The 25,934-nt window shown below is 39.3% G+C and overlaps 1 protein-coding gene across 12 annotated transcripts in view; it reads left to right on the forward strand.

Moving 5' to 3' along the window:
• Window positions 1–25,934, forward strand: part of CDC14A (cell division cycle 14A) — a 187,344-nt gene that overhangs the window by 73,440 nt on the left and 87,970 nt on the right. For 11 of the 12 annotated variants that reach the window (XR_003523313.1, XM_027613260.1, XM_027613272.1 and 8 more), the window contains 2 exons: window positions 15,797–15,863; window positions 19,328–19,390. Coding sequence is in view for 10 of the 12 variants with exons in the window: in XM_027613260.1 (XP_027469061.1) it covers window positions 15,797–15,863; window positions 19,328–19,390 (130 nt within the window). In the remaining 2 variants the exon portion in view is untranslated. Of the gene's footprint in view, window positions 1–15,796; window positions 15,864–19,327; window positions 19,391–25,934 lie in introns of those variants that run through there. The other variant, XM_027613318.1, reaches the window with a different exon arrangement.

A 25,934-nucleotide genomic window follows, 5' to 3' on the forward strand; every position in this document is an offset into this window, starting at 1 on the left:
AATTGTAAAATAGGTTGTATAAAAATAGAGGATAAGATTAATTCTTTTTTTATTAACGTATATTGTATTATTTGTTTCAGGGGTACAGCTCTGTGATTCATCAGTCTTACATAATTCACAGCGCTCACCATAGCACATACCCTCCCCAGTGTCCATTCCCCCAGCCACCCCATCCCTCCCACCCCGCTCCACTCCAGCAACCCTCAGTTTGTTTCCTGAGATTAGGAGTCTCTTATGGTTTGTCTCCCTCTCTGGTTTTGTCTTGTTTCATTTTTCCCTCCCTTCCCCTATGATCCTCTGTCTTGTTTCTCAAATGAGGATAAGATTAATTCTGACAGAGATTTGGGAAAGTATCAGACTCATTTAAGCTGAGCTTTTATTTATTATTTTTTATTTTAAAGATTTTATTTATTTATTTGAGAGAGTGGGTGAGAGAGAGCACAAGTAGAGGCAGGGGGAGAGGGAGAAGCAGACACCCGGCTGAACAGGGAGCCCGATGCGGGGCACGATCCCAGGATCCTGAGATCGTGACCTGAGCTGAAGGCAGATGCTTAACCTACTGAGCCACCCAGGCGCCCCTAAGCTGAGCTTTTAAAGCTAGATAAGAGTTTGGAGAATGAAAGGGGTCAAATTAGGCATAGTTATGCGCTATGGAAAACGCTGGAGGTGTGGGGTTTCTAAGGTGACCTCAGAAGTTCTCTGTGGGAGGAGTACAGCGTCCGTGGTAAGAGAGGGGTCGTGTCTGCACAGGATTACTGAGGCACTTTACCCGGGGACAGTGAGGGCTCATTCAATTTGTTTGCTAAATTGGAAATATGTTTGCAATTTTTTTTGGTTGTTATTTTGAAAAATAACACACACAGCTGGAAATTATAATGCTGTAATATTTGTAAAATTGTAATGTCAGTCAGTAGGCCCGCTGGACAGTGTAGCTATTTAAAAATTTTAAGTGGAAAATATATATTAAATTTTATGCTGCTGATATTATCCATTCAGAAGTCAAGGAAGATGTATTTCTCTTTCACTAGCTAGATGACCCTTGCTATCCTAAACTGTCAATTTAGGTGAAGATACTGGAGGAGGAGGAAAGAATAAATTCTTTTAAGCATAATTATATGTTTAGCTTATATGTGCTAGGTAATTAATTTGTTTCCTGAGAACTAGAATTTTTGACTAATTAAGATCAGAAGAGAAGAAAAGATAGGAAGAAAATTATTATCACTTAACATAGAATTAAACAATAATTATTACAATTGTAGCCTATTTTTCCAAATTGTTTTTATTTAAATATTTGAAAATATAAATATATTAACATGGTTCAGAAATTTAAAAAGTATGTAAGGTTTACCGTGAAAACTCTCTCCCCCACCCTTGATCTCACCTCTCTAATTTTTTCTGGATAACTTCTGGTATTTGTTTCTTCCATATCCTTCTAGAGTTTCATGTAAGCAAGTATAATTAGTATTATATTAGTTTCAGGTATACAGTATAGTGATTCAGCAGTTCTACACATTACTCAGTGCTCATCACCATAAGTACATCTTAATCCGTTTCATCTATTCCACCCATGCCTGCCTCTCCCCCCGACCTCCCCCCTGGTAATCATGTTTGCTCTCTATAGTTAATTCTGCTTTTCTTGGTCTCTTTTTTTCTTTTGTTTTGTTTCTCAAAATCCATGTATGACTGAAATCATGTGATATTTGTCTTTCTCTGACTTATTTCGCTTAAGCCTTATACCCTCCATATCCATCCATGTAGTTGCAAATGGCAAGATTTCATTCTTTTTTAATGGCTAACATATGTCTTCTTATTTTTCATTTTTATCACAAAATGTAGCACACTGTATATACTATTCTATACCTTGATTTTTTTCACTTAACTTGCCTTGGATATCTTTTCATATCAGCACACGGAGAGCGTCCTTCTCCATTCTGTATTATTTCTGTGTAATGTACAAGAACTCACGTAACCAGTCTGACATGCAGACATTTAGGTTGTTTGCTATCATTTCAGTTGTAGCTTTTCAATTCACGTGGTCTGCAATGTATTTTAGAAGAAAGAAACTGAGACACTACTCTGGAGAAAATTATAGTGTTGTGGTTAGACGTAAAGGGATTTTAGTAATCTGTTTGCATAAAGGTACTCATTATATGAGAAAAGAATGGTTAATGAAAAAATGAGGCATTTCTTCCTTGGTCTAGGCACCTGTTTCCTACTAAAAGGTTGAATGTAACTTGAATGTAACTCTAAGTTTTACCTTTCTGAGAGCCCAAGACATCAAGAGTTGTGTTTACATTAAGCTGTGTTTCTAAACCCAGACTCTTCATAAACCATACATTTGAAGCAGAAAATACCACAAAGTAGTGTAAAAAATGTAGTTGAAGAAATAGTACAGGTTTTCTGGAATTTGACTAAAGAGACTTACTTTTTTCCTAATGCTAAGATAAGATGGGAGTTGATTTTAGTCTCTAGCCCAGACCAACTAAGGCTAATACAATATTAAGAATCATCTTACAGTTCCGGTCAGCCATCATTGCCTTGGCCTTCATTTGTAATCTGGATTCTGTCATCCACTAGGTTTTTTACATCATTTATTGTTATACTTTTATCTTCATTGTCTAGATTTCTTTTTAATACACTATTGCAGTAACTTTTTTTTTTTAAAGATTTTTTTTTTTATTTATTTGACAGAGAGAGACACAGCAAGAGAGGGAACACAAGCAGGGGGAGTGGGAGAGGGAGAAGCAGGCTTCCTCCTGAGCAGGGAGCCCGATGCAGGGCTCAATCCCAGGACCCGGGGATCATGACCTGAGCCAAAGGCAGATGCTCAATGACTGAGCCACCCAGGGGCCCTGCAGTAACACTTTCATTTAAAAAACAGAAGCCTTAAGGGACATCCATTTAAGTGTTATCGTTTTATCGTTGAAAAGTTTTTAAAAATGAACACCAGTTCGAAGGCTTCTCGAAGTGTGGTTGGTGTCTTTATGTGCCTTCTTCACTGAAATGCCTGTTTCTATTTGTTCTCTAAATTCTTAGTGTGTTTCTAATAAAGGGGTTTTAAGGCTACTGTGAATTTAAATAACATTGTTCTTCAAGATTTATTCCTTTAATAAATATTTCTCTGAACAGTCTCTTCTGTTAAAGCCTTTCTTCATTTTTCTAGAGAGGCTTGGCAGGTCCTTTGCCTGTAATTCCCTGTTAAATTTTGTGTATTGCATTTTGTTCAGGCCCCCTTACATTTGCCACATACATGATTAAAACAAATGTCTTGGGGCACCTGGGTGGCTCAGTCGGTTAAGCATCTGCCTTCGGCTCAGGTCATGATCCCAGGGTCCCAGGATCGAGTCCCGCATCAGGCTCCCTGCTCAGTGGGAAGTCTGCTTCTCCCTCTGATCCTCCCCCTCTCGTCCTTTCTCTCTCTCACTCTCTCTCTCTCAAATAAATAAATAAAATCTTTACATTGAGATGTAATTGACATCAGCACTTTCTAAGTTTAACATGTACAGCATAATGACTTGACATATTTATGTTGTGAAATGATTATCACGATAAATTTAGTTAACACTCATCACCTCATATAGTTACAAAAAATTTCTTTTTGCCCTTTTGATGAGAACTTTTAAGATCTATTCTCTTAGCAGCTTTCAAATCTACCATACAGCAGTGTTGACTGTAGTCATCATGTTGTAGATGACATCTTCAGTATTTATTTTATAACTGAAAGCTTGTACCTTTTGACCACCTTCACCCAATTCCCCAATTTACTGCTTGTTCTTGATTACATTAATTATAGTAGACTTTAGAGATAGTTGAATTTCTGGCTTGGTGTGACACTCAAGAAGTGTTTGTTGTGATGTTATTGTTTGCAAGTCAGTCTTGGTTCCATTAAGTTAATGGAATTAAGTTCCATTTAGTTGTAAAGCAGTTGTATCCAAAAATATACCTTTGCTTGTATTGAGGATAGCCAATGTGTTTGTCAAGAGTGACTTTAGTTAGGGGCGCCTGGGTGCCTCAGTTGGTTAAGTGTCTGCCTTTGGCTCAGGTCATGATCCCAGGGTCCTGGGATGGAGTCCCTTGTCGGGTTTCCAGCTCAGTGGGGAGTCTGCTTCTCCCTTTCTGTCTGCCTCTCCCCCTGCTCATGCTCTCTCTCTCTCTCAAATAAATAAGTAAAATCTTAAAAAAAAAAGTGACTTTAGCTGAAAACTAGAGGAAAAGGGTATTTTTCACCTAATTCAGCTCCTTGAGTCCATCCATCTTTCGTGTTGGCTTGGCAGTTGGCCTTCAAGGGAACAAGAAGCCATTTAGTTCTGGGGTCAGAGTCAACAGAGTTTGAACTGGCAAGCCTAGCATGAATCTTTTTAGGTACTTTTCCTTTCAGTGTATTACCACATTTATAGTCTATACTATTGACCAGTTGTTCCATGAACTCATATTAATTGTGCTTTTCTAAGGTCTCATGAGACTACCAACTCTTGGTAGAATTCTCAGATTGTCTTCTTGGCAGTCAATGGCCATCGTTTTCAAATCCTCCTTCTCTGATGTTCATAAAACAGTGTTGATGAAAACTCTCAGCCTCATAAAACATGGAGAATTGCACAACTCTTCTTTTTGATTTCTTTTGTGCTTTTAAATTCATTTTATAAAACTTACTTCTTTGTTTATGGGTCTATATGTGTCGACTTGGTAAGTTTTTTTGGTATTGATGATGGTTCATAAATCTATTGAAGTCCACCTTTCTATGACATATAATATAAAATGGAGAATAAAACTATACAGACAATAAATTACATCCAGGCTCCCAGTTTTGAAGACAAATACAGAAAGCATGATTTGAGAAATAATGACTAGGGGCAGAGGTGAGGTTGAGGTGGGGTGCTGTGCTGACACCCAATGGAATCAAGCAGGTTGGATGTTGAATGTTCTGTCTCCAGCTGTTAGTTTAGTTTTTTCTTTTTTTGGTGTTGGTTTTTTGCAGGTCTCTTCCTGGATAGGTCCAGGAATGCATTTTTGTGTGGCTATTTTATTTTAGATGGGAGAAGAGGCTAGAACTTATAGGTAGTATTTCCCAAAGTTATGTTGGTTCTCATATTTGGTTTTTAAAAATCTGAGAGGCTTTAAAAAATATTGGTGCCTGGGTTCTATTCCTGGAAATGTTGACATAATTGGTGTAGGGTATTGGGTTTGGGTATTGGGATTTTCAAAGACTTCCTACAAATTTCCAGTACGCTGGCAAGGTTGAGAACTACTGCGGTATACGAACTACCGTGGCAAAATAAAAAGAAAAATAAACGAATAAAAAGATTTAAAGGACAGTTAAATTTAGAACTCTCCATCTTGGAGATTTAAAAAACACATTCTCATTTTAAAGATTCTGAATGGTTCTGAGTAATAAAGAAACCTGTTTAACTTCGTTTAACTCAGACTTTTCCGAAGTACTTCATCCTGAATCCCTTTCCACTCCCCACCAATTCTGTTAATATCTGGCAGCACCAGTGTTCTGAAACACTCTAGGACACATTTCCTGATCCACACCTGTGTGTAACAAAATAGATCTCTTGGGATTAGAATAATATGCTGCCATTTATGGAACTGTTTTTGTACTGTTTCCTGAGAGTCTTGGAAATAGATGGCTTATCAAATAATGGTATTTTATCTAATATGAACAGGAACATGAAACTTTTAGAGTAGGTGTGAGGCCAGAAAACCTTTCCTTATGGGAGGACCCACAAACCTCCCACTGGCAATCCTTTAAAGACATTTGACATTGAAATGAATCCATACTGTTTGTATTAAGGGAGAGGTTTGTTGTGTTTGGGGGATGACCCCTAGTCATATCCCTGTTGCTGAGCTATGTCTTAATGTGGGAAATCTCTGAAGCAATTACTCCAGATCATCTGGGCATGCCAGAACTTGTAGGTCTCTTAACAAAGGCTCAAAGGGGTCAACCACTTAGAACTTGGCATTAGGCTGCCTTCTTTCTTCTAAAGCAAAGTAAACATGTGCTGGTAGATGATAGATGTAATTATAAAATATATCTCTTCACAGAAAATGTTGAACCAGATATTTGTTAGCTTAAATATGATATTGTGATTTTTGTCAAAGTTTATTCAGCAATTAACTTTATATTTCAAAGGAAAAGTTTTCCTTACCATGTTTTTCTTTTGAGTATCAAAAATATAGAAACAAAATTTATTTTATGCTTTTCAGTGTATCTTATGATGGCTACCCTTCTGCTTCACAGTGTTGATCTTTGGGGTTATTTCTGCCCCCATGGATCTTTAATAAACCTTTGCTTTTAATGCTTGGTGTGATGAGAAAGATCTGCATTAGTTTTGAATAGTGAGGATGTGCTAGTTTCCTGAGTGTTGAAAATAGATGGGAGTAGATAGCTTATCCATTCCAAACTGTTCAATCCATTCTCAACAGCTGGGACGTGTTGAGTAACTTGGACCACCATCAAAAGCAGACTCTTTATCAGATTTTTCTTGTTAAAGTAGTAAATAAGTGCCATGAGACAGGATCTGAGAACAGAAACAACTGTCAGGGTCTCTATGACTCACTAAATACATGTAAGGAAGTGAGTTATATCTATTCTTTTTTTTTGGAACATGGCGGTGCTTCAATGGTTTGAGTTATGAAAGTTGGTTCAGATGACTTTTTTTGTTATTTCTATTTTGATGGTCCCAGATCTGTGTTACCAAGTTTCTATAGAAGAGTCAGTGCCAAACTTTTGTACTCTTTATAGTACATTTCTGATAGCCAGTCTTAGTTGATAAAGGTGGTTTAGAAAACTACTTTACATTAATTTAATGTATTTACATTAATTTACATTAATGAATTTACATTTACATTAATGAATATAGTTATTTTGTTGAATGTCTTGTTGAATGTCTTTTCAGTACTTAAACTAAAGGCAATTTGCTACTATTTATTATTTTTTAAAAGATTTATTTGAGAGAGAGAGAGAGAACATGAGCAGGGCAAGGGGCAGAGGGGGAGAGAGAGAGAGAGAATCCTCAAGCAGATTTCCCACTGAGTGCGGAGCCTGATGCAGGACTCTGTCCCAGAACCCTGGAATCATGACCTGAGCCGAAATCAAGAGGCAGCCCCTTAACTGACTGAGCCATCCAGGAGCCCCCAATTTACTACTATTTTTATCTGTAAAGCAAAATTAGTGTGGTTAAATGGGTGTCACTCACATCTTGATGAAAGGCCCAGAACACAGAGGTCTGTTTTTTTTTTGGTGCCTATTATTGCTAGTTCTTGACAGATTCTATTCTGCTTAGTTTATGTGACCTTTTAAGCCATGATTTAGAGATGAATTTTTATGTATCTGTTTCTTTGGATGAACAGAGTGATTAGTGTGTAGCTTTATGTTCAATCTGAAAAGTGGGATATTCTGTGTTCTGTTTTTTGTTAGGTACTGGTCATGCTCAGCTTTTTGGCCCTGCCCCGGGAAGCCATTTGATTTTGCTCTTTGAGTGCGAGATGGCTTTGTTCTTCCCACGGATTCTCAGCAAATTTCATCTTGTAGTCTTAGATGATATAAGCAATCAGCTTTTTCTTTTCCCTGGACCTGGTTCACATGTGTCATGGATTTGTTCAGAGATTGGAAGTCGAGTATAATTTGGGTAATGATGTGTAGTATTTTGGGGCATTATCTACTTACGAAATATCCATACAATATAGTCTAGAGCCAAACTACCTAGTACAGTAGCTACTAGCCACTAGTTATGTGTGCTTTTGAGCACTTGAAATTTGTTTCATCCAAACATTTTGAAGATTTAGTATAAACAAAGTAAAATATCTTCTTTATAATTATGTTGATTACATGCTGAAATAATTTTTCAGATATATTGGAGTAAAAAAATATATTACTCATTAATTTCACTTGTTTCTTTTTACTTTTTTAAATATGGTTTTGAAAAAAATTAAAATTACTTATTTGACTCTCTTGTGGATGGCATCATATTCCCATTGGACAGCAATGCTCTCGATTGTGTTTTTGTTCCTGTACCTTAAAGATTGTTTTATATGATTTTTGCTTTGAGAAGTCAGTAGTTCCCAACCACTAGAGTTGTTCAGATATAAGTTGAATGATCTCTTGGTAATGATCATTTATTCATTCATTCAACATCCACAGCATATTAATGTGCCCAACACTGTGCTGGTCTCTGGGCATGCAGACATAAAGGACATATTCTCGGTCCTTAAGAAGCTCATGATTTTGTGGCAGTTGTGTAGATGGGATTCAGGTCAGTGCTTGGAAGAGTGCTTTCATGACCTTTGAGGTCCTTTCCAACCCATTGCTCTGAGGGTATTTGCATACCTCCTAACCACCTGTTATCCAGAGAACTTACTGAGAATCATGGAATCAGAACATATGTAGATCATAGCCATCCGCAGTATTTCTTTTTTTTAAAAGATTTATTTATTTATTTGAGAGAGCGAGAATGAGAGAGAGAGAGAGTACATGAGAGGGGGGAGGGTTAGAGGGAGAAGCAGGCTCCTCGCTGAGCAGGGAGCCCGATATGGGACTTGATCCCGGGACTCCAGGATCATGACCTGAGCCGAAGGCAGTCGCTTAACCAACTGAGCCACCCAGGCGCCCGCCATCCACAATATTTCTTCATCCAATTACTGTCAGCTCTTTTATTCTTCATTAGTCTCTATATTTTAAACCCTGTGCCTCTGTTCTTCATTCTTTCTTCATTTCAAACAACCTCATTACCAGAAATGCCTTCTCATTACTTTGTGTGCATATAGTCTTTCATCTCCGGTTTTGTCTTCTCATTGTTAACATTTACAAGGTTGCTTCTTTCTGAGTGATGGTCTAGATGCTTAGGTTACAAGCAGTGGTATGTTGGTAAATTGGCTCTGTAAGTAAAAAGTGCTTGTTGATTTCTATGGTGTAAATACACCCACCAATGCTGATTCGGTTCTCAAAATTCCTGAATATTCAATAATCACTTATTGGGAGCCTATGGGAGACAGTTCTATGACACTAATGGACGAAGCCCTTTCTCTTTGTATCTAATTGTGCATGGTGGTTCTTGTTTTCTTAAAGTTAATTTTTCTTCTATTGCTTCTCTGCAAAATAAATGCAAAAATGTGAAAATAAAACAAAAATCCCAACTGCTTCATCCGTTCAGATATGCATTCATTTAGTTTTTCATTCAGCAAATACGTATTGACTGCCAGCTGCTCCCAAGGTCATAGTTACTGGGTTTTTATAATGACTTCATAATAGCTTTATGGTTCAGTTGACTATTACGCTAGATGTCGCATTTAAAAAGAACTTTGTTGGGATGGATGGAGCTTAGATGGTCAAGCATGAGGTTGGGTTAAATTTGTATCTGGATGTGTCTAGACAGCTATTGGGGTATTAACTTATCTCTGAATGAAGAGCAGCCTTGTGTTTACCTGCTTGAGAGAGTTAATGCAATGCATGGCAAAACTGTCATGACAGATAAAGGTAAGAGCTGTGGTTTTCCCAGGCAGCATGGCAGGTGCAGACTTTTCCTGCAGTTGAAGTCTGTGGACTTCAGTGGTCCTTTATGGGGGAAGTAACAATACAACATGCCCTCTTATTTAACTCAGCAAATATTTGGCTCAGTAAGTATGAATGAGTGAATGAATGAATACATGGATAAATGAGTAAAAAAAGGCAAACCAGGAGTTAAGTAAACAATTGGGAACTGTAATTGCAAATAAAAACTGTGGGACTTTAAAACTTTCTATCACATCAATATCGTGATTTAAGTTCTAAAAGCTCTGTATAGTCTCTCCAAAGTGTCTGGGTTAAAATAAAAGCGTGTTTAATACCACTTTATTTAATTTAAGTGTTTATTCAGTATCTCTTTTGTGCCAGGCAGTATATCAGGTACTAGGGAGAAAAGGGTGAGTAAAAAATGTATAGATCCTGCCTTCTTTGAGACTATTATAGAGAGAGTGGCAGAGTCAAATAAGCATGCCACAATATAATACCAACTATAGTTAAGTCCGATAAAAAAACATTGGGGATCTGCTCCAGCCAGGGTGGCATTGAGGTTTTTCCCCGGAGACTTTGATCTGTGAGCTGGGATATGAAGGGTGACCTAGTCAAAAGTGAGCTGGGGAACATGTGGCCAGCAGGAGCAAAGGCCCTGTGGTGAGAGCAGAAGGCCCTATCCGAGGGGCTTAGACAAGGCCTTGTGACGGGCAGATTGTGGCGGAGCATGATATGAGGAGGCCTAGGCAGGTGGGGTCAGATACCACCAGGCCTTGTATTCGTTGACGATTTGAACTTTCCCATGAAAGCAACGGAAGTTAGTGAAAAGTGACTGGATCAGATTTACCTTTAAAAAAAATCACTCTGGCAGTTGTGAGAAGACTGATCAGGAAGGCGAGGCATGGGTGTGGGAAGGCTGTTGCAGGAGTCCGCCGGAGAGGTGGTGGGGAAATTGGGGAGAAGTCAGTGCAGGCAAGAGGCAGTTAAGAGGGAAAAGCAACGGAGCATGGTGGCGGACAGGATAAGGGGAATTGAGAGCTGGAGGGACATCTGGGCTCTAGCTTGAGCGATTGTGGAAGCCGCATCTTTTACAAGACAGGCAGTGCTGGAGGACTGGGTTATTGTTGTTGTTTTGGGGTGGGGCAGCTGCAAGAGAGTCTTCCCACACAGTGAGATGCCTTAAGACACTTAATTGGGAAGGTCATGTATGTGGTTGGCTATACTGTTTTGCAGTTTTAAGGAGTTTGTGCTAGAGAGAGCAATTTGAGGATCATTTGCAGATTGATGGCAATCTATATGGATGAGATGTGTCAGGCAGTTCTCCAAATGTGCTCCTTCCTACCAGCAGCATCGGTATCCCCTGGAAACCTGTTAGAAATGCAGATTCTTAGGCCCTGCCCCAGACCTATTGGATCAGGACCTTGGGTGCAGCCCAGTATTCTGTGTTTAAGGAACCATCCAGGTGATGCTGATGCACTCCATCTAGTCCTGGGTTAGGGAGAGAGCACGGAGTGACAAGAATCTGAGTCTGGGATTGAATGTTAAGAAGCTCTAACTTTTAAGGATTGGGAGGCGAAGGATGGCTTTGCCAAGGAGACTGTAGGAGCTGTGTTTGGAGAAGTAGAAGAAAAATCCAGGACGCCAGTGAATAGAGTATTCAAAGGAACGAGATACTTGTTGCCGACAAGCTCAGTAAAATGATGCTTGGGAAATGTTCCCTGTGCTTAGAAGAAGCAGATCCAGAGAGACAGAAAGTAGATATTGCTTGCCAGGGGTGGAGAGGGAGAGTGAGTGGTTAACTGTAAATGGGCACAGAGTTTCTTTTTCGGGGAACACAACTGTTTTGGAATTAGTGGTGATATGAATTGTGAATGTACCAAAAGCCACAGCATTGTGAATAAACTAAAAGAAGTCACTGAACTGTACACTTTAAAAAGGCTAAATTGGGAATTTTATCTCAATTAAAAACAAAGTCCCCCCGCCCCCGGGCTTAGCAATATGGAGATAGATAATGGTGACTTTAGTGCGAAATGTTCATGGCACGGAGGAGGGTGGAAACAGAACGGAGGCTGTTAAGATAAGAGAGGAGAGAAAATGGAGGCGGGGAGAGAAGTGATCCTTCAGAGAAGTCTCATTTTATTTTATTTTATTTTATTTTATTTTTTATTTTTTTAAAAGATTTTATTTATTTAACACACACAGAGAGAGAAAGAGAGAGAAGAGAGAGAGCACGGCAGGCAGAGGGAGAGGGAGAAGCAGGTTTCCTGCTGAGCAGGGAGCCTGATGCGGGGCTCGATCCCAGCACCCTGGGATCATGACCTGAGCCCAAGGCAGACGCCCAATGACTGAGCCACCCAGGCGCCCCAGAAGTCTTGTTTTAAAGGGGAGGCCAAAAGGAGGGTGGTGGAGGGAAGATACCGAGTCAAGAAAGTTTGGGATGGGACCTGAAAATGTTTAAATTCTGTTGGAAAGGACCCAGGGGACAGATCTGGAGAAGAAAGTGATCATCAGTTGTGTTGAATAACGATACAGTTTCAGAGTTGAAGGGACTTCTGTGGTTAATGGTGTTTTCCTAACCTGGATCTCCATTTCATACAACAAAGTAGGCGAAAAATAATCCCGAAGCAATCCTCCAATTTAAACTTGAACATTGTGTGGGGCAGGAATCCTGCTGTCTTCCAGGGCCAACCATTCTATTTTCAGATGGTTTTGACTACACTGGCGGGGGGGGGGGGGGGGGGGGGGGGTTGTTGAGGGAAATCAGCAGGGAAGAACTGACTGATCACAGGGGAGATAATGTTTCTTTTATAGAATAAAACCTCTCTGCTTCTTAAATGGACTTTAATCTTATTTCAGTAATTTCCTTCATTCTCACTCCCCGAAGGACTCAGTGCTGCCAATTCCTGAAACTTTGGGAGAGTTTCTAGTATTAGTTGGGTTGATTCTCTGACTTTTTTACTGGTATCTTAATATTCAGTTTTCTTGGTTTTGTAATTTATCACCACTCATCTGTCTGATTTCCAGCTTTTGGATTTTTATTGGTATTTTCTCCTCTCTTTTTCTCCCTGAACTTGTTGGGTTCTATTTTTAAAAAACCTTTCAAAATTCTCTTTTTAGTGTGGTTTTGGTAGGTACATGTGTCCAGTCTGCCACCTCTACCTTCTCTCTCTCTCGTTTTTAAAGATTTTATTTATTTATTTATTTATTAAAGATTTTATTTATTTGACAGAGAGAGACACAGCAAGAGAGGGAACACAGGCGGGGGGGTGGGAGAGGGAGAAGCAGGCTTCCCGCGGAGCAGGGAGCCCAACGTGGGCTCAATCCCAGGACCCTGGGATCATGACCTGAGCCGAAGGCAGATGCCCAACGACTGCCACCCAGGTGCCCCATAAAGATTTTATTTATTTATTTGACAGAGAGAGAGAGAGAGAGAGCACAAGCAGGTGGAGTGGCAGGCAGAGGGAGAAGCAGACTCCCCACTGAGCAGGGAGCCCAATGTGGGACTCCATCTCAGGACCCTGGGATCATGACCTGAGCCGAAGGCAGATGCTTAACTGACTGAGCCACCCAGGCGCCCCTCTACCTTCCCTTTTTCTCTCTTTTTTTTCTGCCAGAGAATATGTAACGTGTTTTTGTATCCCTTCACTTTTATGGTTACTCTCCGTTGACTAAGTAGGAGGCGGGTTCCAGTAATAAGCCATTTCTCTTGCTTGGTATGGGGGCAGGTTTTGGGAACCTATTGTCTTCGTGCAGCCATCACGAGGATTAATCACCCTGAGTAATGGGTATAATCTCCTTTGGTGTGTCATCTCCTTTCCCCCATTCTGAGAATGTGACCTCATTTTATTGCATCCCTTATTATATTTCAAGTCATAAACTTCTCCCTGACTTTCCAGCCTGCTGTGACTGCTTTGTGTTCTGATTCTGTCCCCTGGCAGGTTTACCTGGCCCTCCTCTCTCCAGCCTGCAGATTTGACCATCAGGTCACCAGAGCTCTTTTCAGGCCCCGGGAAAAACTGTGGCTGGGGTAGGACAGGAGATGTCATGATCGTCTCACCAAACTTTGCAGACAGAAAGACCGGGTCTGGCTCTTTTCTGATGATTTATGCATGTGAATTTGTTTAGGTGACTCTAGGCGTGGGAAAATATACTTCAGAGAGTAAGGAGTACCTCCAATTCTTACAATTGTCTTACTCTTTTAAATAAAAAGAAGTGGTTTTTTTCCCCCCCTTTTCTTTACTAAAGCAGTCATTTTTAATCGAAGGCCTGTGGAGAAAGTACAGAGAGTTGCTGAATTTGGATGACTAGAAAAGCATCTTTGTTTTCACTAATCTTATAACTGATAAGATTACATTCAATTATAAATGTTGGAAATAAACTATAGTATTATTAGCAATACGTATGACTGTCACAATAAAAATTACAGATATTTTTATATCCCATTATAATTTTTGCATGAATCTTATATATTTCACATATATTATTATTTATGTTCATGCCTTCTTCAAATTATAGTCATTATTAGATCTACTAGACCTTGTTTATATTAATAAAACAGTAAATAATTAAATATGGTATTATAAGTTTTTTATATTTTGATAATTTGACTGAATTAGCCTTCTGTTATTCATTTATATTTTATTTTATGCATTTAAAAACACTGTCTGAGAAAAGAGGTTCACAGGCTTCATCAGATTGCTAGGGGATTCATGACACACAAAAGATTCTGAACCTTTGTCCCAAAGAGACAAGTGCCTATAAAGGAATATGTGATTATTTATATAAACTACCATTTTATCTTGGATCCCCAGCTACACCTTTCTCTGGTTTAGTCCATTAAAATTTGCTTTTTAACATATGGTTTACGTCTTTACAAGGTATTTGGAAAAGGGTCTATTTTGGTTTTCAGTGACCCATGAGTTCAGAGGGCATTAAAAAAAGAAGTCTTGAAATCAGACTTAACTTATCAAGAATAACCCTTCCTATTTACATAGGTTAACTTTGAAGTTTCAGGACTTAAGCATTTCTGTTAAGTCGCTTTTCTAACTTACTGTTTTTGTATGAGGTTGTCAGGATGCTGAAACCCAGTGATGTTGAAGCTCCATTTTAATTCACGGCTTAGAGGCCATAGGTTCAAGTTACCTTGGATGGCTGTGATATAAAACTCAGTTTTATGTTAATTATATGTTAAAGGCCTTCAAGGTCATTTTCTCTCCAAGGAACATCATCATCTGGCACCTTCCCCACTGCTGCCCTCGGACCGCCTTTGTGTGGTGCATTTGACTTTGTCATTGGCAGGTGCCTGACAGCTCTGTTCCTTTGGGTCAGCAGTGGGGGCTGGGCAGAGAGACAGAGCCTTGAGGTCAAGTTTCTTGCCTTGGACACCTTGGAACATTGCTAGTGTTAAAGCTCCAGTGCCAGTTCTTGCTTACCTGACCTGAACTTGATACTTCAGTTTTATGTTGCCTAAAGCAAGTCTGCTAAGTTGCTCTAAAAACTTGAATAAAGTATGAAGTACTCAATTTTTGGTGCATAGATTCCCATTTCTTTTGATACAACACTTCATGGTGCATTACAAGCTCCCATTGATCCTGGGAGGAGATTGTTTGGAAGCATGACTGAGTTTTCCATAGTTTTTTTTTGGGGGGGGGTTGGTGGGAGGGGTGGCATTTAATCCATGAAAATAACAGCTAGCTTTGTGTTGACCTGCCTACATTGTCCTCCTTACATTTTTATGCTTGTATTTACCATATTCCTGATAGGTGGTTGTTCCTCTGTCAGAATACTTTTAGTGACTGTGAATCTTTTACTTAATGAAACAGTCCAGTTCACTGTCAATAATATAAAGACGAGTCATAATATTTATTAGGTGCTTCCTATATGCTAGGCTCTTATATGAAGGACTTTACATTTATTAAATGCAATCTGACAACAATCCTAAGAATGGTAGATACCATCAGTAACATCGTTTCAGAGATGGGAAACCAAGAAGCAGAAGTGAAATAACTTGCTCAAGGCTCTAGCCAGTATGTGGCAGAGTTGGAATTTGAACAAAGGCAATCTGACTTCAGAGCTCAGGCTCTTAGATCTGCTTTTCTTCTTAATTCTGCCTGTTGGATTAAAGCAATTTCAGAAATGATTCATTTAAGCTGTAAGAGTAGTTAGCTAGTAGGATCTGATGTGTTACCTTAATTTACCACGTTGATAGCTGTGAAGCCAAACAAGCAGTCTTCAGTTGACTTTGGTATTTTATTATTTGAATATTCTGAATGTGCATTTTTAGCATTTTTTTATGTGTGTTTATAGGGATGCTTCCTTTGGAAATTGCACTTACAATCTCACCATCCTCGACTGTTTGCAGGGAATCAGAAAGGTAATAATAATTCTCCTTGCTATAGTTGGCGCAGAAGTTTCAAAATATGAAAAAGGAATAATGTCAATATCCTTGTTTGCTTTGGAGAGAAGAGAAGGCAGGCAGTTAGCAGAAGGCTTTCCACTTCTTGATGGAATGATTGATCTGTAAAACATAGCCTGTCGAGCAAATTGAGGGGTGCCTGGGGGTAACTCTCTAGCTCCTTATTGAAGAAGAAGGGGTTTCCCTTTCTCATTTAAATGATTTCTCTTCCTGGGCAGAAGTATTGCTTCTATCTGCCTCTGTGCCTGTGACATTGCTTTGTCACAGGCTCAGCTTCCTTATCAAGCTCGAGCTTGGTGTGGGAGAGATAGGAGGCCACTCTGCACCTCTGTTCATGTGGAGGAGAACATTTCCATGTTGGTTTCCTACCTGGATATTATTACATGCCAGTAAAGAAGTAAGTGGGCCAGATACTATTATCTCATTGTTTTAGCTGAGGAAACAACCCCAGGGAGGTTAAGTCACTCTTAGGGCCACAGGGAGTTATTAGCAGGGCTCATTCTAACTCACATTTCCTTATCAATTTGGAGCTTTCTAATATCCTATCACGGCGTCTTATAAATCACTGTTTTGTCAAAGTGTGGGGCTCGCTAGAGATGCAAATTCTCAGTCCTTCTCCGAGACTGACGGAACCATAAATTATGGGAGTGGGGCCATGCAGTCTGTGTTTGAACAGCCCTTCTGGGTGATTTGATGCACTTTACAGTTTGGAGGCATAGTTATTTAAGTTATTCATACGTATAATGGAGAAGTGAATCTAAAATATTTTTGAGAACTTTTAGAACTTGTTCTAGAAGCATTGATTTACTGAGAAGTCATGCATGCTATACTGTGAAATTTTTTTAAACACAATTTTAAGAGATTTTATTTATTTATTTGAGAGAGAGAGAGAGAGAGCATGAGCAGGGGGAGCGTCAGAGGGAGAAGCAGACTTCCTGCTGAGTAGGGAGCCCCGTGTGGGGCTCGATCCCAGGACCCTGGGATCATGACCTCAGCTTAACTGACTGAGTCACCCAGGCACCCCTATACTGTGAAATTCTGATGAAGGTTCAAAGTACATCATTCCATCTTGAACATATAGCCATGATTTATAAGTCAGGAATGTACATATTGCATAGCCCATGGGCAAGGGTCCTTATGGATTATGGATACACTATGAGCATGATTCTTGTTCTAGTTTCTTTCCTCTGATGTAATATAAGACTGATTTTGTTACATTTTGCGTTGAGAAAATTGGTATGATAAGTATGCTAGTTTTATGTATGTTTGTTTTTGACTTTGATATTTCATTTAAAAATGAATTTAAACTCTGTAAAAGTTTAAAATAGTTTCAAATATTTTTCTTTCCACCTAAAGACTGTCAAAATACTCTAGCTCACCCTGCAAGTAATGTCACCAACTCAGACTTCTAGTAACACAAATTAAGAACCCTTATGGAGAGATTATTCAATATATAATCCACAATTACAGCATTTAAGAAGTATGCCCAAGGGGAAAAAACAAGTAATTTATTATTGTTGTTGTTGTTGTTCCTATTTTGCCTGTTCTGCCATCTGGTACAGGCTATTTCTTTTATAAACGTATGAAGTTCAGGAAGAGTTCACACTGGAAGATACCCGCCTGTTATGGTAGCCTGGTAACTGGATATAGAAATTTATGACATCCTTCCTGTTAGAGAGGAAAGGTGTGACTTTGTTCATGGATAAGTTCTTCCGTAAATTTCTTGTTTCATCAAGTGCCGGGGTTTATTTTACCCAAACGCAGATGAGATTTTAGAAGATCTGACAGATGTTCAACATGTCTTTAAGCAACTGAGGCACATTACCTCACTCCACACTTAAATAAACCCCCATATCCTGGGCAATTGCCATGGCAATGAGTACCATACTCCTAAGAGTGTAGACAGAGGATGGCTGCATTTTTGCCTCTTTAGGAAGCATGTCTTTCTGATTTTGTTGTATTGGCATCATCATAAGCATAGTTTACATGGGTGTGAACTACACACAGAAACATACATAAATACACATTTTAAATGAAGAGAAAGGAAGGAAGTTTGAAGGCCCGGGTATATTTTTCTCACTTCTTTCACTGGAATGGTGCATATGGACCCACTAAGTTGCTTTGTTTAAAGGTGAGATAATTTAAATAACTTGCTTTGCTTCTAATAGTAGGCATGGACTAACCCATTGTTGTCAGGATTTATCATTTATAAGAATCACCTAGAAGGCGTGTTAACATGCTGATCCTAACCCCAGAGAATCACATTTAATAGTTCTGGGATTTAGGGGTTTAGGACTGAATTTTAAATCTAAATTGCTGCAAGTGCTTCTGTTGCAGGTGATCTGTATTCTGCATTTTAGAAAACGTTGGTCTCTTAATGTATTTTTGAAGATAGATGTACTGGAGCTTGGCTTCATAGTTTCTTCTATTTTTAATGACTTGAATATGTAACTTTTAAAAGTAATGGTAGTTTTGTATTCTATTATAATCTGTACAGCTTCATGACTTATAAAATAAAAGACTGTCCGCTTCAAAATATTATATCTGAGCAAGCTGGATAGTTTTTAAAAGTTCTAAGTCATTAGTTATAAAAAGGAGTAATGAATGTTCTCTTTGTGTTGTTAAAAATATCAGCTCTTCCTCTAAATTGTAAGAGCAGTCAAGTACACTTTTACTCTGTCAGTAACCATGACCATAAAACAGATGCTCTCAAAGAGTTTTAGGAATAAATAAGGGCCTATGAAGTAAAAATGCCCTTTTTGCTAAGTATCTCATTAATGATAAAAGGAAAACAAAACCTCCCAAGAATATTCTTCTCCTATCTGAAAAGATAATCACTATTATAAATCCTATCATAGTTTGATATGAATTAATTGCATAGTTCGCAATAGGTTTTATTTTTTTTAAAGATTTTTATTTATTTATTTGAGAGAGCAAGAATGAGAGAGAGAGAGAGCACCTGAGAGGGGGGAGGGTCGGAGGGAGAAGCAGACTCCCCGCTGAGCGGGGAGCCCGATGCAGGACTTGATCCTGGGACTCCAGGATCATGACCTGAGCCGAAGGCAGTCGCTTAACCGACTAAGCCACCCAGGCGCCCCCCAGTAGGTTTTAATTCTACATTTGCTAGTATGTTCCCATATATATATATATATATATAATTAATTTATTACATATAAAACTAATGTAAATTAGGACTCTAGATATATTTTGTGGAACATATTTTCATGCTTTTCTAAATGTTAAGTCCCACTTGTGAGAAAGTCTCAATGCAAAATTACCAATGTTAGAAGATGATATCTAGATAAAAGGTTTCAAGCTTTTTCCTTCAGGTTAGTGAGAATCATTTGTGAGCAGGAATTCTAGGAATGGCTAGAGGAGTTATCAATTTGGTATGGAAAAACTAATTCAAATTCTGCTTCTAGGGATTACAACATGGATTTTTTGACTTTGAGACATTTGATGTGGATGAATATGAACATTATGAGGTTTGTACATTTTAATTTTTTACAAGATATAATTTCATGTTAATTAAAATCCCCTGCCCCCCATTCTCCCCTCTGCCCCCCAACACTCAGGTATTGCAAATTGAGTGGCTGCTAAAATAAAAACATTCTGGAGTTTTCTATAGTTGTCACTTTTGTCCTTTCCGCTTTGGTTATTGCCTTTGAACCAGGAATCACCAAAATTTTAGTTTGGGAAAATGTCATATCTATAATGTTCTTTCACCAAACCTCTGTTAACAGTTACTGTGCACATTTAGTTTATAAGAAAAAATAATTTCGAAGTATAGTTTGATAGTGAAACTGAGTTTCTGTTATTTTAAAAATTCAGGTTCTGTTTAAAACAAAACTGGACTTGTGCCTTGTAATATTTTTGACTGCCTAAATTTGATTTTGAAATGTGGCTGAATTTACCTAGTTGTACGAGTTGGCTGAATTTTTTCCCCATAACATCATGAAGCTTTCGAATAATGTCTTGCCTGTTCAGTGATGCAGAGTTTAGGTAAGGGCTGTCCCAGCTAGGTTGTGGTATAAGAAGACACTGAAGAAGCAGTTAGCTTTTCTGGAAGATGAGAAGCTTGTAGAATGTGAGTAGGCCCAACATTCTATGAAAGGGAGCTCATCTGTTGGGGTTCTTCAGAGGACTTGTGAAATGTATCACTACCCTTAGTAAGAGAGGGCAGCCCTCCCCCTTTGGCTCTAGTTCAGGATGTCTGTTTGGATATTCTGCTTACATGTTAAACTTAACATGTCTGAAAAGAAACTGACGATCCTTCACTCAAACATGGTCTTCTGCTTCATTCATCTGTATTAATGGCACCACCATCCTGCAGTTTACCCAGGCTCAAGAACAGAAATGCTTCTGTTTCCCTCCCTAATCTAACCAGTATTTGAATTTTTGGGCTGTGTTTCATCTTTCCTGTCCTTTTTGTTCTCACTTCCTTCCCTCTGGCTCAGGTGTCGTGCCCTCTCTTGTGGACTATTAGAAGCACTCTCTAACGAGCGCTGGCCCTTCTTCTCCTATTGGTCTGTCTTTCACCCACGTGACAGAGTGATCTTAGAACAGAACTCTCATCATTCTTGGCCCCAAACTGCATTGCCCTGCAGAAATGGGGACAAACTCCTCTGTCCTGGCATTCTTAGTGTGGATGGGCTCCAGCCCACCTTGCTAGCCTTGTCTTCTGTTTGCTCACCATGCACCCTCTGCATGCCAACCCCATTGAGCTTTGTGTTCACTGCTTCCTGAATGTCCCCATGTCCTGGCTGAGCTTCCGTTCTGCCAGATACCTGTCCCCTTTAACGTTTCCCCTCCTCCATTTTGTGTAGGTCATATCTACACAGATCATTACTCTCTTGAGTATTTTCTCCCTTCAATTTCATGTGTTACAATTTGTACTTTCCATGTTTCCTGTATCTTTGTTTTATTTTTCTTACTGGATTGCAAATTCCTTGTGGTTAGGACATGACTAAGTGAAAAAATTTATACTGAGTACTTGGATAGAAAGGTTTAACATCATAAAACTGCTATTTCTCTTCAAATTAATAAATTTAGTACAATTAAAAATCTTGAGTATTCCTTTTTTTTAAACCATAAAAACGTTGTTCAACATGGCATTTTTAGTAGTGGCAAAAGAATCTACCCCCTCAAACCCCGCCCCCACCCCCAATTAGAAACAGAGACTGTGCACTCGTAAGGGAAGGTTGAATAAGCTATAGTACACACATACCATGGAATGTTATGTGGTCATGTGAAAAGGTGAATTTGAGCTATACCACTTGTCTTGGAATGATTTCCATAATATGTCGTTTAGAAGAAAAGATACAGACAAGTGCTCATAATATAATCCCCTCCTTTAATTAACAATAATGAGATCCCATTTCACTCATACATGTATATCTGTATTATATGAGCAGAACTGATTTCCTGTGAAGCTAATAAAGCTTAAATTTTAGAGACCCCCCACTTTCATAGGCACTTTTTAAGGTCCTATACCTAATTTTGTCTTCATAATTTTGTATTCTTTTCTTAAGGTGGGCTTCCAAATTAGATAAGTTTCATGTTCCATGTATATGAATATGGAAAAAATCATGTGGCAAAATGCTAATGCCATTTCCATTAAAGGAGATATTGGAGTGGGGACTCAAGAGGAGGAGGAAGGAACAAGTACCATAATAAAGAGAAAAAATTAGTTGACATTTTACTTATTCCTTCATCTTTTTTTTAAAACTTGATTTTATTTATTTATTTGACAGAGAGAGACACAGCGAGAGAGGGAACACAAGCAGGGGGAGTGGGAGAGGGAGAAACAGGTTTCCCGCTGAGCAGGGAGCCTGATGCGGGGCTCAGTCCCAGGACCCTGGGATCATGACCTGAGCTGAAGGCAGACGCTTAACGACTGAGCCACCCAGGTGCCCCTTTATTTTAAAAAATTTAATGTTGATGTTGAGAGGTAGTTGGAAAAGCTGTGAAAAACCTGAGACAGTACAGTCTCATTCTTGCAAACCAGCCAACTGGCCAACCAAAAAAATCTGTTAAGAATGTAGTCATATCCTCACCTGAATAAACAACAACAATAACAACAACAACCCAAGTAATAATGGGAGGCAGGAGGCAGTTGGCGAACATTTGAAAAGTTTTCTATCATATTACTTCCTTTCTGAGATTGATATATCTATTCTATCATAAAGACCAGGAAAAGAAAATCACAAAGAGAACTATACTTTTTGGGGAGTGAGCATTTCATAAATGCTACTTAATGAATAAATAAAGGAACTCTCTTCCCGACAATCTGTGGGCCTGATCCTCTCTTGTCATGATTTCTCTCACTGTTCTCTTATGGGCTTTAGCGAGTTTGGACATTGGGTGAACTTGTGAGATAGCTAGATACACATATTTCGTGTGTTCCAACAAAGTCAGTATTCCAATAAACACATTGTGGTTTTCAAAGTAAGATTTTATCATTGGCAACAAATTAGAAGACTGTAAGTCTTGATTATGGGGGATGTTCAGGATGAAGCTTTTCAAAGGCACTTCTTGACTGAACTACATTTAATATATAATTTGGCTCAAGTAAAAGCCTAAATTAATGAGACTGCATCTCTGTGTGAGATTGAAGGGCAGTTTTATGGTGAGAATGCCAAATGTTAATGACAAGGTCAGCAGAACACGGGAAATACTCATTTTATAAAGTCTGCAGGTAAACCTTTGCTCATTCTGCAAAGGGTTATATCCATTCTCCTCCTGCGATTCATGGGTCTAGAGCAGTGCTGTCCAATAGAAATATGAGAATTATAGATATTATAAACATTCTAGTAGCCACATTTAGAAAAAGTAAAAAGAAATGATGAAATTGATTGTAATATATTTTATTTAATCCAATATACCTAAAATATCATTTCAACATATAATCAATATAAAAATTATTAATGAAGTATTTTACATTTTTATTTTTGAACTAAGCCTTCAAATCTCAGCATGTCGTTTGCTCTATGGCACATCTCAGTTTGGACTAGTCACATGTTTTTTTAAAGTAGGCTCCACACCCAGCAAGGAGCCCAATGTGGGGCTTGAACTCATGACCCTGAAATCAAGACATGAGCTGAGATCAATAGTTAAAAGCTTAACCGACTGAGCCACCAGGTGCCCCTGGACTAGGCACATTTCAAGTGCTCAGTAGCTGCATGTAGCTAGAGGTAGATTCTGTAGGGACAGCCTTGGCCATGATCTGTTGGGTTCCCTCAGAATGACATGGGATTAGGAGAACAAGTTATGTGACCTTGCTTCAGATGATCTAATTATTCACATAAGAGTTAAAACCATGTCATATTTAGAAGGCTTGGGGTAAGATATCTCAGGCTCTTGCTTTATTTTCATGGGACTTGCAAAATGGCCCATTAATTATTGATGAAAAGTATCTTCCAAAATGTGGTCTCTCAGGTCCTTTACCAAGTTGTTGAACTGTGCATTTTTCACATTGGTGCTGATAAACAGATGTAATTCTGGCAGCTATGCCATGAAGGTCCCATAAAGTAACTGCAAGAAGGTGGTCCCAAAACTTCTAAGAATCAGTGTCCAAACATTCATACTTTTCCCACAGGTTTCTCAAGATACTTTCAAAGAACTGAGAGAGCAGCCACCCCTTTGAAATGTAGCCATTCGTGGGTTCACTTGAAAAGTGGAAATAGACCTTTTGCCCTTGGGAACAGCAGTGAAGATGAAAGAGCTTGAGTAATCAAATTATGTTCCTGTGGGTATGTGAGGCTACGGCTCACATACCGTACCCTCACAAACCTCTATATGGTTACTGCTCATGTATGATAATATTCTGCTTGTGAGACCCCGAAGTAACACCCATACACAGAGTCTGCCTTCAGTCAGCCTTTTTTAAATTCTTTTTTTGGGGAACCATCCTTACCAAATAAGGCCTTGCGGAAAATGAATGGTGCTGCTCTTAGGCATTATTTTAAGTCATTATTCCTCAGAGAGAACTTGAAGTTTTGTCTTACATTTGTTATTTGGTTGTCTCTGAGGGGCTTTCTACTGTTTACCGGAAGGCAGCCATTTTGATGATGTCTCTTTGTTGGCCACACACAGATAAACGCCCAGAGCAGCATCCTGTCTCCAGCAGAGGGAAGGGGGAGAGAAGGGCAAAGAAACAGGCTTCAGGGGCAGCATGTGGAGATGCCTCATGGCCGTGGCAAGCATTTATTATCCCATCCAGAATTCGGCCCATGCAATGGCTAGGAGTTGCCTTAAACACCTTTTTGGGGATTAGTTGGAGCTTCAGGTTTATGTAAAGCCTACTTCAAAAATGAAGAAATTACTTTGACTTCATTCTTGGAGTTATTTTATATCTTCCACTATCTTTTTTTTCCCTCCATGAATTATTCCTTTTTGAGAAAAAAAAAAGTGCTTTCAGTGAAGTAGCATTGTCAGTGTGAGGATAGTTCCCAGAATTATTGACTTGACACTTTGCTTTCACATGCTGCCAACCCAGGGCCACTTTACCAGTGGTTACTTGATGGGTGGTTAGAGTCGCCCCTGGCTACTGCAGGCCGGGTGACGGACCGATGGGTTACTGCCCAATTGAGCGTGGAGTCACAGCATGGGGCCTTCTTTTGTTTCTCTCATCAAGGCACACGTGGAAAAGGATAATATTTGTTCAGCACCCTGTGATTATAGCTCACAGCTGTTGACGACTGGCCTGGGGCTTCGGGCTGCCCTGGTTCCTGCCCAAGCAACTCCATTCTGTTTCACTGGGTGGGAAGCTTTGTCCAACAGAAATAATGGTATACAGATAAACTCTTGTTATGTGAGGGTCAAGAAGCTGCATTACACTCTTTCTGGCCTCAAGTTGATGACTTTTCAGTTCATTTATTGAACAGATGTTTAAGTACCTCCTGTTCTCTCAGTATATTTGCTAGGTCCAATACTTTTTCTTTTTTCCTCAAGAGGCTCCCTGCAATTTCATCTCTTCATGTGTGGGGTTAGAGCCTTTGTTCTTATCATCTGCTCTCTTAGAATCCATATATTCTTGCAGAAGTTATCACGTCTGACCTTTGTCACAAGCCCTCTCTTTGTGCTTATCAGATGAGTTGTCTACACAGAATTTCTCCTTCATCTGTGGCAGGCTGAATGTGGAAAATTTTGCTCCTGAGATAGTCTAGCAATTTATAAGTCATCATTATTGGCTATCTTCACCTACAGGGTGTTCTTTTGGGAAAAGAACATTGCTATTCTAGAAGGCGACTTCACATTATCTTAGCCACATTATAATGGGGCCCACGTGAGAACTGTTTACAAGAAAGGTGTTGGTTGATTCTGGATGTCTGAGAGTGGGTCTTGACTCTTGGGCCTCTTCCATATTACTATCAGAGTATATGTCTTAGAAATTGAGTCTGATTATATCAGTCTTCTGCATTAAGTACTCCATGGCCCCCCCACTGACCAAAAGTGGAAGGAAATGCAAACTCCTTAATATGGCCCCAAAGGCCCTCTTAACATGGGTTTTCCTTCCCCTCCACTCTTATCCTTTTCTGTTCTCTTCTCAGACCCAAATCCACATAACTTCCCAGATGGCAGTGCTTCTTCATGCTTTTGTGCCTTCTGACATGCTCTTGCTCCCCCTCCTGCCTGTGATCCCTTCTTTCCTGCCCACGATATTTACGTAGATGTGTCTATGTCATCCTCAGCTCTGTGGGAGCTCTTCTCACACGGTGTCACTTGATGCTCTGTTTACACATCTGTGTCTTCCCTGCACTCTGGCTCCTTGAGCTCAGGAACCATGTCTTATTCATCTTAGTATGAGTAAGTACCCAGTAGCGTAGTACGCTCATAGTGGGTGCTCATTAAATGTTTGTAGAATGGAAGAATAAATGATTGAATGAATACTAAAAACAGGAGTGTAGCACCTTCCCGGATATTTGATATAATATGTTAAAGGTAACTACTTTTCAATGGAAAGTGACCAAGACTTATGAATAAAGAATGCATTCTGATTTTGTATTAACACTCCTGGGGAAAAAGGTA

The sequence above is a fragment of the Zalophus californianus genome, chromosome 4 (genome assembly GCF_009762305.2).
Source record: "Zalophus californianus isolate mZalCal1 chromosome 4, mZalCal1.pri.v2, whole genome shotgun sequence".
Taxonomy (NCBI): domain Eukaryota; kingdom Metazoa; phylum Chordata; class Mammalia; order Carnivora; family Otariidae; genus Zalophus; species Zalophus californianus.